At 46.1% G+C, this 14,633-nt stretch overlaps 1 protein-coding gene across 3 annotated transcripts in view; it reads right to left on the bottom strand.

The window, feature by feature from the left end:
• lpar2b (lysophosphatidic acid receptor 2b) overlaps positions 1 to 14,633 on the bottom strand; it is a 37,286-nt gene that overhangs the window by 10,397 nt on the left and 12,256 nt on the right. For all 3 annotated transcript variants that reach the window (XM_045209614.1, XM_041857504.2, XM_045209613.1), the window contains one exon: positions 171 to 614. In XM_045209614.1, coding sequence (XP_045065549.1) covers positions 171 to 375 — 205 coding nt within the window. In that variant the 5' untranslated portion in view covers positions 376 to 614. The remainder of the gene's footprint in view (positions 1 to 170; positions 615 to 14,633) is intronic.

The raw sequence follows: 14,633 nt of genomic DNA on the forward strand, positions 1-14,633 counted from the left end.
AGGGAATTTTCACAGATAAAAAAATATGACAGGAATACGACTACATTTTTGAAAAGTATAATTTACCAAAGATCCTGTAGATTTCCAAAATGACCAACATTTCAGAAAATTCTGGTACCTTTGGTAAATGAGTGGGAGCAGCTGCTAATTGACAGACACACACGCCCTACCTAGCAGATAGTAGATGGGGAAGTGGAATCGTCGGTTGATGAAGATGGCCACCATGACCAGGATGTTGGCCAGGATGACGATGACAGACACGGCCATGCCCAGGCTCACCACCAGGTAGTCCCGAGGACGCCAGTGGTCGCTGATGTTCTTGTCGCTTCGGTCGTAGAAGAACTCCACCGAGCGGTTGTAGTAGCACGTGTCCATCTTGACCAATCAGAGGGGGTGGAGCGTAGAGTGGGCGGGAGTTGTGGAGTGAGTGGGACCCAATCAGATTGCCCGGACGGATGAGTGGTGGCGAGGTTCGAGTGGATGGGACTCGCCCTATTGGTGGGTTGGGGGTGGACTCGCCATGAGGGGTGGGGGGGAATGGACGGCGTCCAGTTTGATTGATGTCTATCTCCTCCAATCGTGTGTGGGCTGAGACGTTGTCCCTTCTCTTTGGTCTGTGGGGGAAAAGAGAAGTATAATATTTAACAACATAGTTGATCAAAAGACACACACACACACACACACACACACACACACACACTCTATTTTAATCATGACTAGCGTCAGGAGTTTTTTCTTTAGAGCCTTCAACTAGGGTCTAGAGTGTTTCCTGGTCCTGGGCCTAACAATGATGAAACATCCTCCCTGTAACAATCATCCCTACGGCAGTGATGACTGTAAACCAGGCCGCCTGGTGTGGTTTAGATAACAACAACATTCCTTCTACCTCAGTTTATCATCTCTGTAGTCTTTACTGAACCAGGTGAGCTATTACCTATGAAGTGATGTCTTGATTCTAGCAGGTTAGTGGACTGAGAAGATATTCTGATTTACAGTACCGTAACTAGCCTCCCTCCCTCCCCCCTCGCTCCCTCTCCCCCCTCGTCTCTCTTCTCTAACAAAAGAAACAGAGCAGCTTTCTAGAGCAGAGACACACCTCACAATTACACAATCCAGCAATGTAACCTAATCTCAATCCAAACATGCGCGCGCACACACACACACACGGATGCACACACACACGGCCTTGGTGCCCCACTCTACGACTGCGAGACCGAGGGAAACAGAAAGGGAGGAAGAGATGGAAAGTAGAAGAGTGGAAAAGAGAGAGGGAAGATTAAATGTATACAGGAGAGAAATGGAAGAGACTGAAATGGAAAGAAAACATGAAGGGCTGAAAACCAGGATGGGGAGGGGGAGAGAGAGAGAGAGAGAGAGAGAGAGAGAGAGAGAGAGAGAGAGAGAGAGAGAGAGAGAGAGAGAGAGAGAGAGAGAGAGAGAGAGAGAGAGAGAGAGAGAGAGGTGTTAAATAGCTGAGTTGGAGTCAGAAACAGAGGAATGCAGAGGGAGTGTTTGTGGTGTGTGTGTGTACTAAGAGAAGTTTCCCTTTTTGACAGCTAAACAGAATGGAAGTACAGCTCTCCCTCGCTTAACCACCAGATATCTAAATCACCATCCCTAACTAACCTTTTTTTTTTTTTTCACCTTTATTTAACCAGGTAAGCCAGTTGAGAACAAGTTCTCATTTACAACTGCGACCTGGCCAGGATAAAGCAAAGCAGTGCGATAAAAACAACAACAACACAGAGTTACATATGGGGTAAAACAAAACGTACAGTCAAAAATACAACAGAAATCTATATACAGTGTGTGCAAATGTAGTAAGTTATGGAGGTAAGGCAATAAATAGGCAATAGTGCAAAATAATTACAATTAGTATTAACACTGGAATGATAGATGTGCAAGAGATGATGTGCAAATAGAGATACTGGGGTGCAAATTAGCAAAATAAATAACAATATAGGGATGAGGTATTTGGATGGATGGGCTGTGTACAGGTGCAGTGATCGGTAAGGTGCTCTGACAACTGATGCTTAAAGTTAGTGAGGGAGATAAGAGTCTCCAGCTTCAGAGATTTTTGCAATTCGTTCCAGTCATTGGCAGCAGAGAACTGGAAGGAATGGCGGCCAAAGGAGGTGTTGACTTTGGGGATGACCAGTGAGATATACCTGCTGGAGCGCATACTACGGGTGGGTGTTGCTGTGGTGACCAATGAGCTAAGATAAGGCGGGGATTTGCATAGCAGTGATTTATAGATGGCCTGGAGCCAGTGGGTTTGGCGACGAATATGTAGTGAGAACCAGCCAACAAGAGCGTACAGGTCACAGTGGTGGGTAGTATATGGGGCTTTGGTGACAAAACGGATGGCACTGTGATAGACTACATCCAATTTGCTGAGTAGAGTGTTGGAGGCTATTTTGTAAATGACATCGCCGAAGTCAAGGATCGGTAGGATAGTCAGTTTTACGAGGGCATGTTTGGCAGCATGAGTGAAGGAGGCTTTGTTGCGAAATAGGAAGCCAATTATAGATTTAACTTTGGATTGGAGATTCTTAATGTGAGTCTGGAAGGAGAGTTTACAGTCTAACCAGACACCTAGGTATTTGTAGTTGTCCACATACTCTAGGTCAGACCCGTCGAGAGTAGTGATTCTAGTCGGGTGGGCGGGTGCCAGCAGCGTTCGATTGAAGAGCATGCATTTAGTTTTACTAGTGTTTAAGAGCAGTTGGAGGCTACTGAAGGAGTGTTGTATGGCATTGAAGCTCGTTTGGAGGTTTGTTAACACAGTGTCCAATGAAGGGCCAGATGTATACAAAATGGTGTTGTCTGCGTAGAGGTGGATCTGAGAGTCACCAGCATCAAGAGCGACATCATTGATATACACAGAGAAAAGAGTCGGCCCAAGAATTTAACCCTGTGGCACCCCCATAGAGACTGCCATAGGTCCAGACAACAGGCCCTCCGATTTGACACATTGAACTCTATCTGAGAAGTAGTTGGTGAACCAGGCGAGGCAGTCATTTGAGAAACCAAGGCTATTTAGTCTGCCAATAAGAATGCGGTGGTTGACAGAGTCGAAAGCCTTGGCCAGGTCGATGAAGACGGCTGCACAGTACTGTCTATTATCGATCGCGGTTATAATATCGTTTAGGACCTTGAGCGTGGCTGAGGTGCACCCATGACCAGCTCGGAAACCGGATTGCATAGCGGAGAAGGTACGGTGGGATTCGAAATGGTCGGTGATCTGTTTGTTAACTTGGCTTTCAAACACTTTCGAAAGGCAGGGCAGGATGGATATAGGTCTGTAACAGTTTGGATCTAGAGTGTCACCCCATTTGAAGAGGGGGATGACCGCGGCAGTGTTCCAATTTCTGGGGATCTCAGACGTTACGAAAGAGAGGTTGAACAGGCTAGTAATAGGGGTTGCGACAATTTCGGCGGCTAGATTTAGAAAGAAAGGGTCCAGATTGTCTAGCCCAGATGATTTGTAGGGGTCCAGATTTTGTAGCTCTTTCAGAACATCAGCTGTCTGAATTTGTGTGAAGGAGAAGCGGGGGGGGCATGGGCAAGTTGCAGCGGAGGGTGCAGAGCTGGTGGCCGGGGTAGTGGTAGCCAGGTGGAAAGCATGGCCAGCCGTAGCAAAATGCTTGTTGAAATTCTCGATTATTGTAGATTTATCGGTGGTGATAGTGTTTCCTAGCCTCAGTGCAGTGGGCAGCTGGGAGGTGGTGCTCTTATTCTCCATGGACTTTAGTGTCCCAAAACATTTTGGAGTTAGTGCTCAGGATGCACATTTCTGTTTGAAAAAGTTAGCCTTTGCTTTCCTAACTGCTTGTGTATATTGGTTCCTAACTTCCCTGAAAAGTTGCATATCGCGGGGGCTATTTGATGCTAATGCAGTACGCCACAGGATGTTTTTGTGCTGGTCAAGGGCAGTCAAGTCTGAGGAGAACCAGGGGCTATATCTGTTCTTAGTTCTGTCTTTTTTGAATGGGGCATGTTTATTTAAGATTGAGAGGAAAGCACTTTTAAAAGAACAACCAGGCATCCTCTACTGACGGAATGAGATCTATAGCCATCCAGGATACATGGGCCAGGTCAATTAGGAAGGCCTGCTCGCTAAAGTGTTTTAGGGAGCGTTTGACAGTGATGAGGGGTGGTCGTTTGACCGCGGACCCGTTACGGACGCAGGCAATAAGGCAGTGATCGCTGAGATCCTGGTTGAAGACAGCGGAGGTGTATTTAGAGGGTAAGTTAGTCAGGATGATATCTATGAGGGTACCCATGTTTACGGATTTAGGGTTGTACCTGGTAGGTTCGTTGATAATTTGTGTGAGATTGAGGGCATCTAGTTTGGATTGTAGGATGGCCGGGGTGTTAAGCATATCCCAATTTAGGTCACCAAGCAGTACGAACTCTGAGGATAAATGGGGGGCAATCAATTCACATATGGTGTCCAGGGCACAGCTGGGGGCTGAGGGGGGTCTGTAGCAAGCGGCAACAGTGAGAGACTTATTTCAGGAAAGGTGGATTTTTTGAAGTAGAAGCTCAAACGGTTTGGGCACAGACCTGGATAGTATGATAGCCTGCAGAGCTCCATCTCTACAGTAGATTGCAACCCCACCCCCTTTGGCAGTTCTATCTAGACGGGAAATGTTGTAGTTGGGGATGGACATTTCAGAATTTTTTGAGGCCTTCTTAAGCCAGGATTCAGACACCGCTAGAACATCAGGGTTGGCGGAGTGTGCTAACGCAGTGAATAACTCAAACTTAGGAAGTAGGCTTCTGATGTTAACATTGCAGAAAACCAAGGCTTTTACGGTTACAGGAGTCAACACATGATAGCTCCTGGGGAGTAGGAGTGATACTGGGAGGCCCCAGCCAAAATCAAACACATGACCCTGGCATTGCAAGCACCATGCTCTACCAACTGACCCATACATGACTACTACCATAACCCTGATGTCACTCTCTAACACTTAAAGCAGAATAAACAGCTGTTGGACTACTACATGCTTATCAGTTCAGACAATCTGTTTGTGTCACTGTGCGTCCCGCAACGAGCATGGAGAAAAGAAAAGAAAGCCAGGGAATTATCTGAGGAGGTCAGACACAAGATTGTAGCCAAGCATGGACAATCTCAAGGCTACAAGTCCATCTCCAGAGACCTTGACGTTCCTGTTTCCACTTCCTGTTTCCACCGTACGTAATGTTATCAAGAGGTATAAAGGCCCACACCACTGTAGCTAACCTCCCTGGACATGGCCGCAAGAGAAAACTTCATGGAAGATTGCAGCGACGGATTGTTGGAATGGTGGAGAAAGCACCTCGATCAACTGCCACAGAGATTCAAGCTGACCTTCAAACACACAAGGTACGACAGATTCAACACGCACCGTCCGTCGCCAACTCAATGAAAGGGGGATCTATGGTAGGAGACCCAGTAGGACCCCACTGCTGAGAGAGACATAAGAACTGGCCAAAACACACCTGAACATGCCAACATCATTCTGGGAGAATGTCCTGTGGACAGATGAGACCAAGTTAGAGCTTTTTGGTAAAGCACACTATCTCTATGTTTAAAGAAAACAAAATGAAGCCTTAGTCAAACGTGGAGGAGGTTCAGTGATGCTTTGCTGCCTCTGGCACTGGGTGCCTTGAACGTGTGCATCATGACATCAGGAGAATACCAAGGCATTTTGGAACGCAATGTCGGACCCAGTGTCAGAAAGCTGGGTCTCTGTCGAAGGTCATGGGTCTTCCAGCAGGACAATGACCCCAAAACACACTCCAAAAAGTTGGACTGGTCTCATGTGGCCCGCAATGAGTCCCGATCTAAAATCTAATTGAACATTTTGTGGAGAGATCTGAAAACAGCAGTTGGGAGAAGGCACCAAGAGGAGTGGGCCAAACTGCCAGTACAGAAGTGCAGGAAGCTAAGCGATGGCTATAGGAAGCGTTTGATTGCAGTTATTTTGACCAAAGGCTGTGCTACCAGATATTAAGTCTGGGGTGTCAATCATTTAGTCAATGCCATTTCCGTTTATTTTCTGATTTAAATAGATATATTAACTTCTGAATCAAAAACAAAAGGTTCAGTAATATTAACAGTGAAATAAAGAATTGTGGAGACCAAACACTTTGGTCAATTTCAACTTATTTTTAGGGAACATTTTTGAGTTACTTGAAAAAAAAGTGCAAGGGTGCCAATATCTTTGGCCACGACTGTACACGGAGGGAAAAACCTGACTGAACAGGTGGGTTTCTATGTGGCGATGGAGTCAGAGTTGTGGGTGGCTGGTAGAAGTCCCTCCCGGCACACAGTGAACACGTTTTACATGCAAACAGTGTTCCAGATAGTAGCTCATATCCCTCTTAAGGTCTTATTCTGGAGAAGCTGTTTACACGCAGCTTTGATATCCCGCTCATGAGTATCACTGTACCCATGAATAAACAGAATATTCCTCGTTTAAGTAGATTTGGGTTAAATGGAATAGTAACTGAAATATGGACACTGACTGTAGGTCTACAACCTCTCACATGTAGCGTAATATAATATTAACTCCTGCAGAATTATGCATTTCTTGCAGTGAACTTTTACAAATGTTAATTTTGTCTCGGGAACAGGAGTGGAGAATTGTTTCTTTTCTTTCAACATCTCTTGAGAAAATGCGAATGTAATGTGTTATCTTTGACACTTATGCAAGCAGACAGTATTCCAACCACAAAATATGCACCCAAGACGAACTGAAGTTTTATCAGAAACATGTTGTCGTTTTCTCAGCTTTTACACAGAAAGCGGCACAGGTCCTAATCCAGGCACTTGTCATCTCCCGTCTGGATTACTGCAACTCGCTGTTGGCTGGGCTCCCTGCCTATGCCATTAAACCCCTACAATTTATCCAGAACGCTGCAGCCTGTCTGGTGTTCAACCTACCCAAGTTCTCTCATGTCACCCCGCTCCTCCGCACACTCCACTGGCTTCCAGTTGAGGCTCGCATCTACTACAAGACCATGGTGCTTGCCTACGGAGCTGTGAGGGGAACGGCACCTCCTTACCTTCAGGCTCTGATCAGACCCTACACCCAAACGAGGGCACTACGTTCATCCACCTCTGGCCTGCTAGCTCCCCTACCTCTACGGAAGCACAGTTCCCGCTCAGCCCAGTCAAAGCTATTTGCTGCTCTGGCACCCCAATGGTGGAACAAGCTCCCCCATGACAGTGGAGTCACTGACCACCTTCCGGAGACACTTGAAACCGTACCTCTTTAAGGAATACCTGGAATAGTATAAAGTAATCCTTCTACCCCCTTACCCCACCTCTAAAAAAAAATAAAAAAGTGGTTGTCCCCACTCGCTATCATAAGTTCAATGCACCTATTTGTAAGTCGCTCTGAATAAGAGCGTCTGCTAAATGATGTAAATGTAAATGTACATTTCCTTAAAACCTGTCAAACTGATGAATTTGGACATTTTGCACAGGACCAATCTTTCCACTGTTTTGGACTTATTGCGTTTTCTCCCCGGTCCCTAAACGAAACAGACAACTTTCCCAGTGTTAACTAGATTACTAATGCCTTCATTCTATTGATGTAAGACCTTATTCTGGTGAGCACTACTTTATTAAGTCGTCTGGGGCAACAAGTTATGACAGAAGAGAAGCTGCATGTATCTAACTATAGTTGACAAACAAAATGGCCTACCAAATGACGGAAATTATAAGCAGAAACGTGTCTAAATTAGGGGTGAAAGTAGCCAGTAGTAAATTAATTATAGTAGGCTAAATTATTATGGAATTATTATGGTGGATGGAACTGTGCCGGTTAACCTACTTTTTGAAGTGATTTGTTTGAAAACGTCACCCAACACCAATGACATTGACATGTGGCAGACAACAAAAAAACAACAGTAAACGGGATAAGATGTTTACATACCACAGTATCCGGTCTTAGATCACCATGTCCCAGGCATCTTATCTGAGTTTCTCATAACCTGGGATACAAGCCTTTTCGGGTTATTGTAAATGGGATATGCTGTTTATATGCGTCAACTCAAAAACAGAATACTTCAGTATCCTGAATAATAACGGGATATTGGTGTGCATGTTAACGTGGTCAGTGTACAGTTGAAGTCGGAGGTTTACATACACCTAGGTTGGAGTCATTAAAACTTGTTTTTCCAACAATTGTTTACAGACAGATTATTTCACTTATAATTCACTGTATCACAATTCCAGTGGGTCAGACGTTTACATACACTAAGTTGACGGTGTCTTTAAACAGCTTGGAAAATTCCAGAAAATGATGTCATGGCTTTAGAAGCTTATGATAGGCTAATTGACATCATTTGGTGGTCCTCTGTAGCTCAATTGGTAGAGCATGGCGCTTATAACGCCAGGGTAGTGGGTTCGATCCCCGGGACCACCCATACGTAAAAATGCATGCGCACATGACTGTAAGTCGCTTTGGATAAAAGCGTCTGCTAAATGGCATATTATTATTATTAATTGGAGGTGTACCTGTGGATGTATTTCAAGGCCTACCTTCAAACTCAATGCCTCTTTGCTTGATATCATGGGAAAATCAAAAGAAATCAGCCAAGACCTCAGAAAAAAAATTGTAGACCTCCACAAGTCTGGTTCATCCTTGGGAGCATTTTCCAAACGCCTGAAGGTACCACGTTCATCTGTACAAACAATAGTATGCAAGTATAAACACCATGGGACCACGCAGCCATCATACCGCTCAGGAAGGAGACGCGTTCTGTCTCCTAGAGATGAACGTACTTTGGTGCGAAAAGTGCAAATCAATCCCAGAACAACAGCAAAGGACCTTGTGAAGATGCTGGAGGAAACAGGTACAAATTTATCTATATCCACAGTAAAACAAGTCCTATATCGACATAACCTGAAAGGCCGCTCAGCAAGGAAGAAGCCACTGCTCCAAAACCGCCATAAAGAAAAGCCAGACTACGGTTTGCAACTGCACATGGGGACAAAGATCGTACTTTTTGGAGAAATGTCCTCTGTTCTGATTAAACAAAAATAGAACTGTTTGGCCATAATGACCATTGTTATGTTTGGAGGAAAAAGGGGATAGCTTGCAAGCCGAAGAACACCATCCCAACCGTGAAGCACGGGGTGGCAGCATCATGCTGTGGGGGTGCTTTGCTGCAGGAGGGACTGGTGCACTTCACAAAATAGATGGCATCATGAGGAAGGAAAATTATGTGGATATATTGAAGCAACATCTCAAGACATCAGTCAGGAAGTTAAAGCTTGGTCGCAAATGGGTCTTCCAAATGGACAATGACCCCAAGCATACTTCCAAAGTTGTGGCAAAATGGCTTAAGGACAACAAAGTAAAGGTATTGGAGTGGCCATCACAAATCCCTGACCTCAATCCTATAGAAAATGTGTGGGCAGAACTGAAAAAGCATGTGCGAGCAAGGAGGCCTACAAACCTGACTCAGTTACACCAGCTCTGTCAGGAGGAATGGGCCAAAATTCACCCAACTTATTGTGGGAAGCTACCTGAAACGTTTGACCCAAGTTAAACAATTTAAAGGCAATGCTACCAAATACTAATTGAGTGTATGTAAACTTCTGACCCACTGGGAATGTGATGAAAGAAATAAAAGCTGAAATAAATAATTCTCTCTACTATTATTCTGACATTTCACATTCTTAAAATAAAGTGGTGATCCTAACTGACCTAAGACAGGGAATTTTTACTAGGATTAAATGTCAGGAATTGTGAAAAACGGAGTTTAAATGTATTTGGCTAAGGTGTATGTAAACTTCCGACTTCAACTGTAGATAAGCTTGATTTACTCCAATGTTTGTAGACAATAATTGTAAACAAACCCTGTAAGCTTCAAAACCTGGTTAAAACGACAATTTTGATATCAGTCCTTGCATCATAGCTCCATCTATCTAGCTACCTGGTAGAAGTACATCATAGCTCCATCTATCTAGCTACCTGGTAGAAGTACATCATAGCTCCATCTATCTAGCTACCTGGCTGAAGTACATCATAGCTCCATCTATCTAGCTACCTGGTAGAAGTACATCATAGCTCCATCTATCTAGCTACCTGGTAGAAGTACCCCCCAGGACACAGTGTGTACACAGTTCAAATTAAACATGGATTTATATATACACAGTGGGGTCCGAACATATTGACACCCTTGATTAAGATGAGAAATAAATCATTAAAATACTGAGCTATGGGTAAATTATATTATTTTCTACTAATACAATTGCTTAACAATTTTGTTTAACAAGTAATACTTATTTTCTGAAAAAGGTAGGGGTCAAAATTGACACCCCTAAAGATTCTTATAAAGTAGTCAAAAGTTTAGTATTTGGTCCCATATTCCTAGTACGTAATTACTACATCAAGCTTGTGACTCTACAAACTTGTTGGATGCATTTGCAGTTCGTTTTGGTTGTGTTTCATATTATTTTGAGCCCAATAAAAATGAATGGTAAATAATGTAGTGTGTCATTTTGGAGTCACTTTTATTGTAAATAAGAATAGAATATGTAACTAAAAATGTTATATTTTAGGAGGGGTTGATGAGGGGATGCGCTGTGGAATTATTTAAGATACTCTTTGAAGAGGTAGGTTTTCGAAAGATGGGCAGGGACTCTGCTGTCCTAGCTTCAGAGGGAAGCTGGTTCCACCATTGGGGTGCCAGGACAGAGAAGAGCTTGGACTGGGCTGAGCGGGAGCTGCCCTCCCATAGGGGAGGGAGGGCCAAAAGACCAGAGGTGGCAGAACAGAGTTCTTGGGTTGGGGTGTAGGGTTTGAGCAGAGCCTGAAGGTAGGGAGGGGCAGTTCCTCTTGCTGCTCCGTCGGTAAGTACCACGGTCTTTTACCATCCACATTAATGTGGACGCTACCATGATTACCCATAATCCTGAATGAATCGTAAATAATGATGAGTGAGAAAGTTAGAGGGTCAGAAATCAATCATATCCTCAAGACACTAACCTCTCACCATTACCAATAACAGGGGATCCCCAAGACATGCTAACCTCTCACCAATACCAATAACAGGGGATCCCCAAGACATGCTAACCTCTCACCAATACCAATAACAGGGGATCCCCAAGACATGCTAACCTCTCACCATTACCAATAACAGGGGATCCCCAAGACATGCTAACCTCTCACCATTACCAATAACAGGGGATCCCCAAGACATGCTAACCTCTCACCAATACCAATAACAGGGGATCCCCAAGACATGCTAACCTCTCACCAATACCAATAACAGGGGATCCCCAAGACATGCTAACCTCTCACCATTACCAATAACAGGGGATCCCCAAGACATGCTAACCTCTCACCATTACCAATAACAGGGGATCCCCAAGACATGCTAACATATCACCATTACTAATGACAGGGGACATGCTAACCTCTCACCATTACTAATGACAGGGGACATGCTAACCTCTCACCATTACTAATGACAGGGGACAGCTAACCTCTCACCATTACCAATAACAGGGGATCCCCAAGACATGCTAACATATCACCATTACTAATGACAGGGGACATGCTAACCTCTCACCATTCCTAATGACAGGGGACATGCTAACCTCTCACCATTACTAATGACAGGGGACATGCTAACCTCTCACCATTACTAATGACAGGGGACATGCTAACCTCTCACCATTCCTAATGACAGGGGACATGCTAACCTCTCACCATTCCTAATGACAGGGGACATGCTAACCTCTCACCATTCCTAATGACAGGGGACATGCTAACCTCTCACCATTACTAATGACAGGGGACATGCTGACAGGGGACATGCTATGCTACCCTCCAGTCCCTCGACTTCCTGGCGCTGACGGAAACATGGATTACCACTGAAAACACTGCTACTCCTACTGCTCTCTCCTCGTCTGACCATGTGTTCTCGCATACCGCGAGAGCATCTGGTCAGAGGGGTGGTGGCACAGGAATCCTCATCTCTCCCAAGTGGTCATTCTCAATTTTTCCCCTAACCCATCTGTCTATCTCCTCATTTGAATTCCACGCTGTCACAGTCACTAGCCCATTTAAGCTTAATATCCTTGTCATCTATCGCCCTCCAGGTTCCCTTGGAGAGTTCATCAATGAGCTTGACGCCTTGATAAGTTCCTTTCCTGAGGATGGCTCACCCTTCACAGTTTTGGGGGATTTCAACCTCCCTACGTCTACATTTGACTCATTTCTCTCTGCCTCCTTCTTTCCACTCCTCTCCTCTTTTGACCTCACCCTCTCACCGTCCCCCCTACTCACAAGGCAGGCAATACGCTTGACTTCATCTTTACTAGATGTTGCTCTTCTACTAATCTCACTGCAACTCCCCTCCATGTCTCCGACCACTACTTTGTATCCTTTTCTCTCTCGCTCTCCTCCAACACTACTCACTCTGCCCCTACACAGATGGTAACGCGCCGCCGCAACCTTCGCTCGCTCTCTCCCACTACTCTCTCCTCTTCCATCCTATCATCTCTTCCCTCTGCTCAATCCTTCTCCCTCCAATCTCCTGATTCTGCCTCCTCAACCCTCCTCTCCTCCCCTTTCTGCATCCTTTGACTCCCTGTGTCCCCTATCCTCCCGGCCGGCTCGGTCCTCCCTCCAGCTCCGTGGCTTGACGACTCATTGCGAGCTCACAGAACAGAGCTCCGGGCAGCTGAGCGGAAATGGAAGAAAACTAAACTCCCTGCCGACCTGGCATCTTTTCACTCCCTCCTCTCTACATTTTCTTCATCTGTTTCTGCTGCTAAGGCCACTTTCTACCACTCTAAATTCCAAGCATCTGCCTCTAACCCTAGGAAGCTCTTTGCCACATTCTCCTCACTGCTGAATCCCCCCCCTCCTCCCTCTCTGTGGATGACTTCGTCAACCACTTTGAAAAAGAAGGTTGACGACAACCGATCCTCGTTTGTTAAGTCTAATGACACTGCTGGTCCTGCTCACACTGCCCTACCCTATGCTTTGACTTCTTTCTCCCCTCTCTCTCCAGATAAAATCTTGCGACTAGTGACTGCAGGCCGCCCAACAACCTGCCCGCTTGACCCCATCCCCTCCTCTCTTCTCCAGACCATCTCCGGTGACCTTCTCCCCTACCTCACCTCGCTGATCAACTCATCCTTGACCGCTGGCCATGTCCCTTCCGTCTTCAAGAGAGCGAGAGTTGCTCCCCTTCTCAAAAAACCAACACTCGATCCCACTGATGTCAACAACTACAGACCAGTATCCCTTCTTTCTTTTCTTTCCAAAACTATTGAGCGTGCCGTCTTTAGCCAACTCTCTTGCTATCTCTCTCAGAATGACCTTCTTGATCCAAACCAGTCAGGTTTCAGGACTGGTCATTCAACTGAGACTGCTCTTCTCTGTGTCACGGAGGCTCTCCGCACTGCTAAAGCTAACTCTCTCTCCTCTGCTCTTGTCCTTCTAGACCTGTCTGCTGCCTTTGATACTGTGAACCATCAGATCCTCCTCTCCACCCTCTCCGAGCTGGGCATCTCCGGCGCGGCTCACTCCTGGATTGCGTCCCTACCTGACCGGTCGCTCCTACCAAGTGGCGTGGCGAGAAGCTGTCTCCGCACCACGTGCTCTCACCACTGGTGTCCCCCAGGGCTCAGTTCTAGGCCCTCTCCTTTTCTCCCTATACACCAAGTCACTTGGCTCTGTCATATCCTCACATGGCCTCTCCTATCATTGCTACGCTGACGATACACAACTAATCTTCTCCTTTCCCCCTTCTGATAACCAGGTGGCGAATCGCATCTCTGCATGTCTGGCAGACATATCAGTATGGATGACGGATCACCACCTCAAGCTGAACCCTGGCAAGACGGAGCTGCTCTTCCTCCCGGGGAAGGACTGCCCGTTCCATGATCTCGCCATCACGGTTGACAACTCCGTTGTGTCCTCCTCCCAGAGTGCGAAGAGCCTTGGCGTGACCCTGGACAACACCCTGTCGTTCTCCGCTAACATCAAGGCGGTGACCCGATCCTGCAGGTTCATGCTCTACAACATTCGGAGAGTACGACCCTGCCTTACACAGGAAGCGGCACAGGTCCTAATCCAGGCACTTGTCATCTCCCGTCTGGATTACTGCAACTCGCTGTTGGCTGGGCTCCCTGCCTGTGCCATTAAACCCCTACAACTCATCCAGAATGCCGCAGCCCGTCTGGTGTTCAACCTTCCCAAGTTCTCTCACGTCACCCCCCTCCTCCGCACACTCCACTGGCTTCCAGTTGAAGCTCGCATCCGTTACAAGACCATGGTGCTTGCCTATGGAGCAGTGAGGGGAACGGCACCTCCGTCAGGCTCTGATCAGTCCCTACACCCAAACGAGGGCATTGCGTTCATCCACCTCTGGCCTGCTGGCTCCCCTTCCTCTGCGGAAGCATAGTTCCCGCTCAGCCCAGTCAAAACTGTTCGCTGCTCTGGCACCCCAATGGTGGAACAAGCTCCCTCACGACGCCAGGACAGCGGAGTCACTCACCACCTTCCGGAGACATTTGAAACCCCACCTCTTTAAGGAATACCTGGGATAGGATAAAGTAATCCTTCAACCCCCCCCCTCCCAAATTTTTTTTTTTTTTTTTTTTAAAT

Source organism: Coregonus clupeaformis, chromosome 30, assembly GCF_020615455.1.
Source record: "Coregonus clupeaformis isolate EN_2021a chromosome 30, ASM2061545v1, whole genome shotgun sequence".
In the NCBI taxonomy this organism is placed as follows: domain Eukaryota; kingdom Metazoa; phylum Chordata; class Actinopteri; order Salmoniformes; family Salmonidae; genus Coregonus; species Coregonus clupeaformis.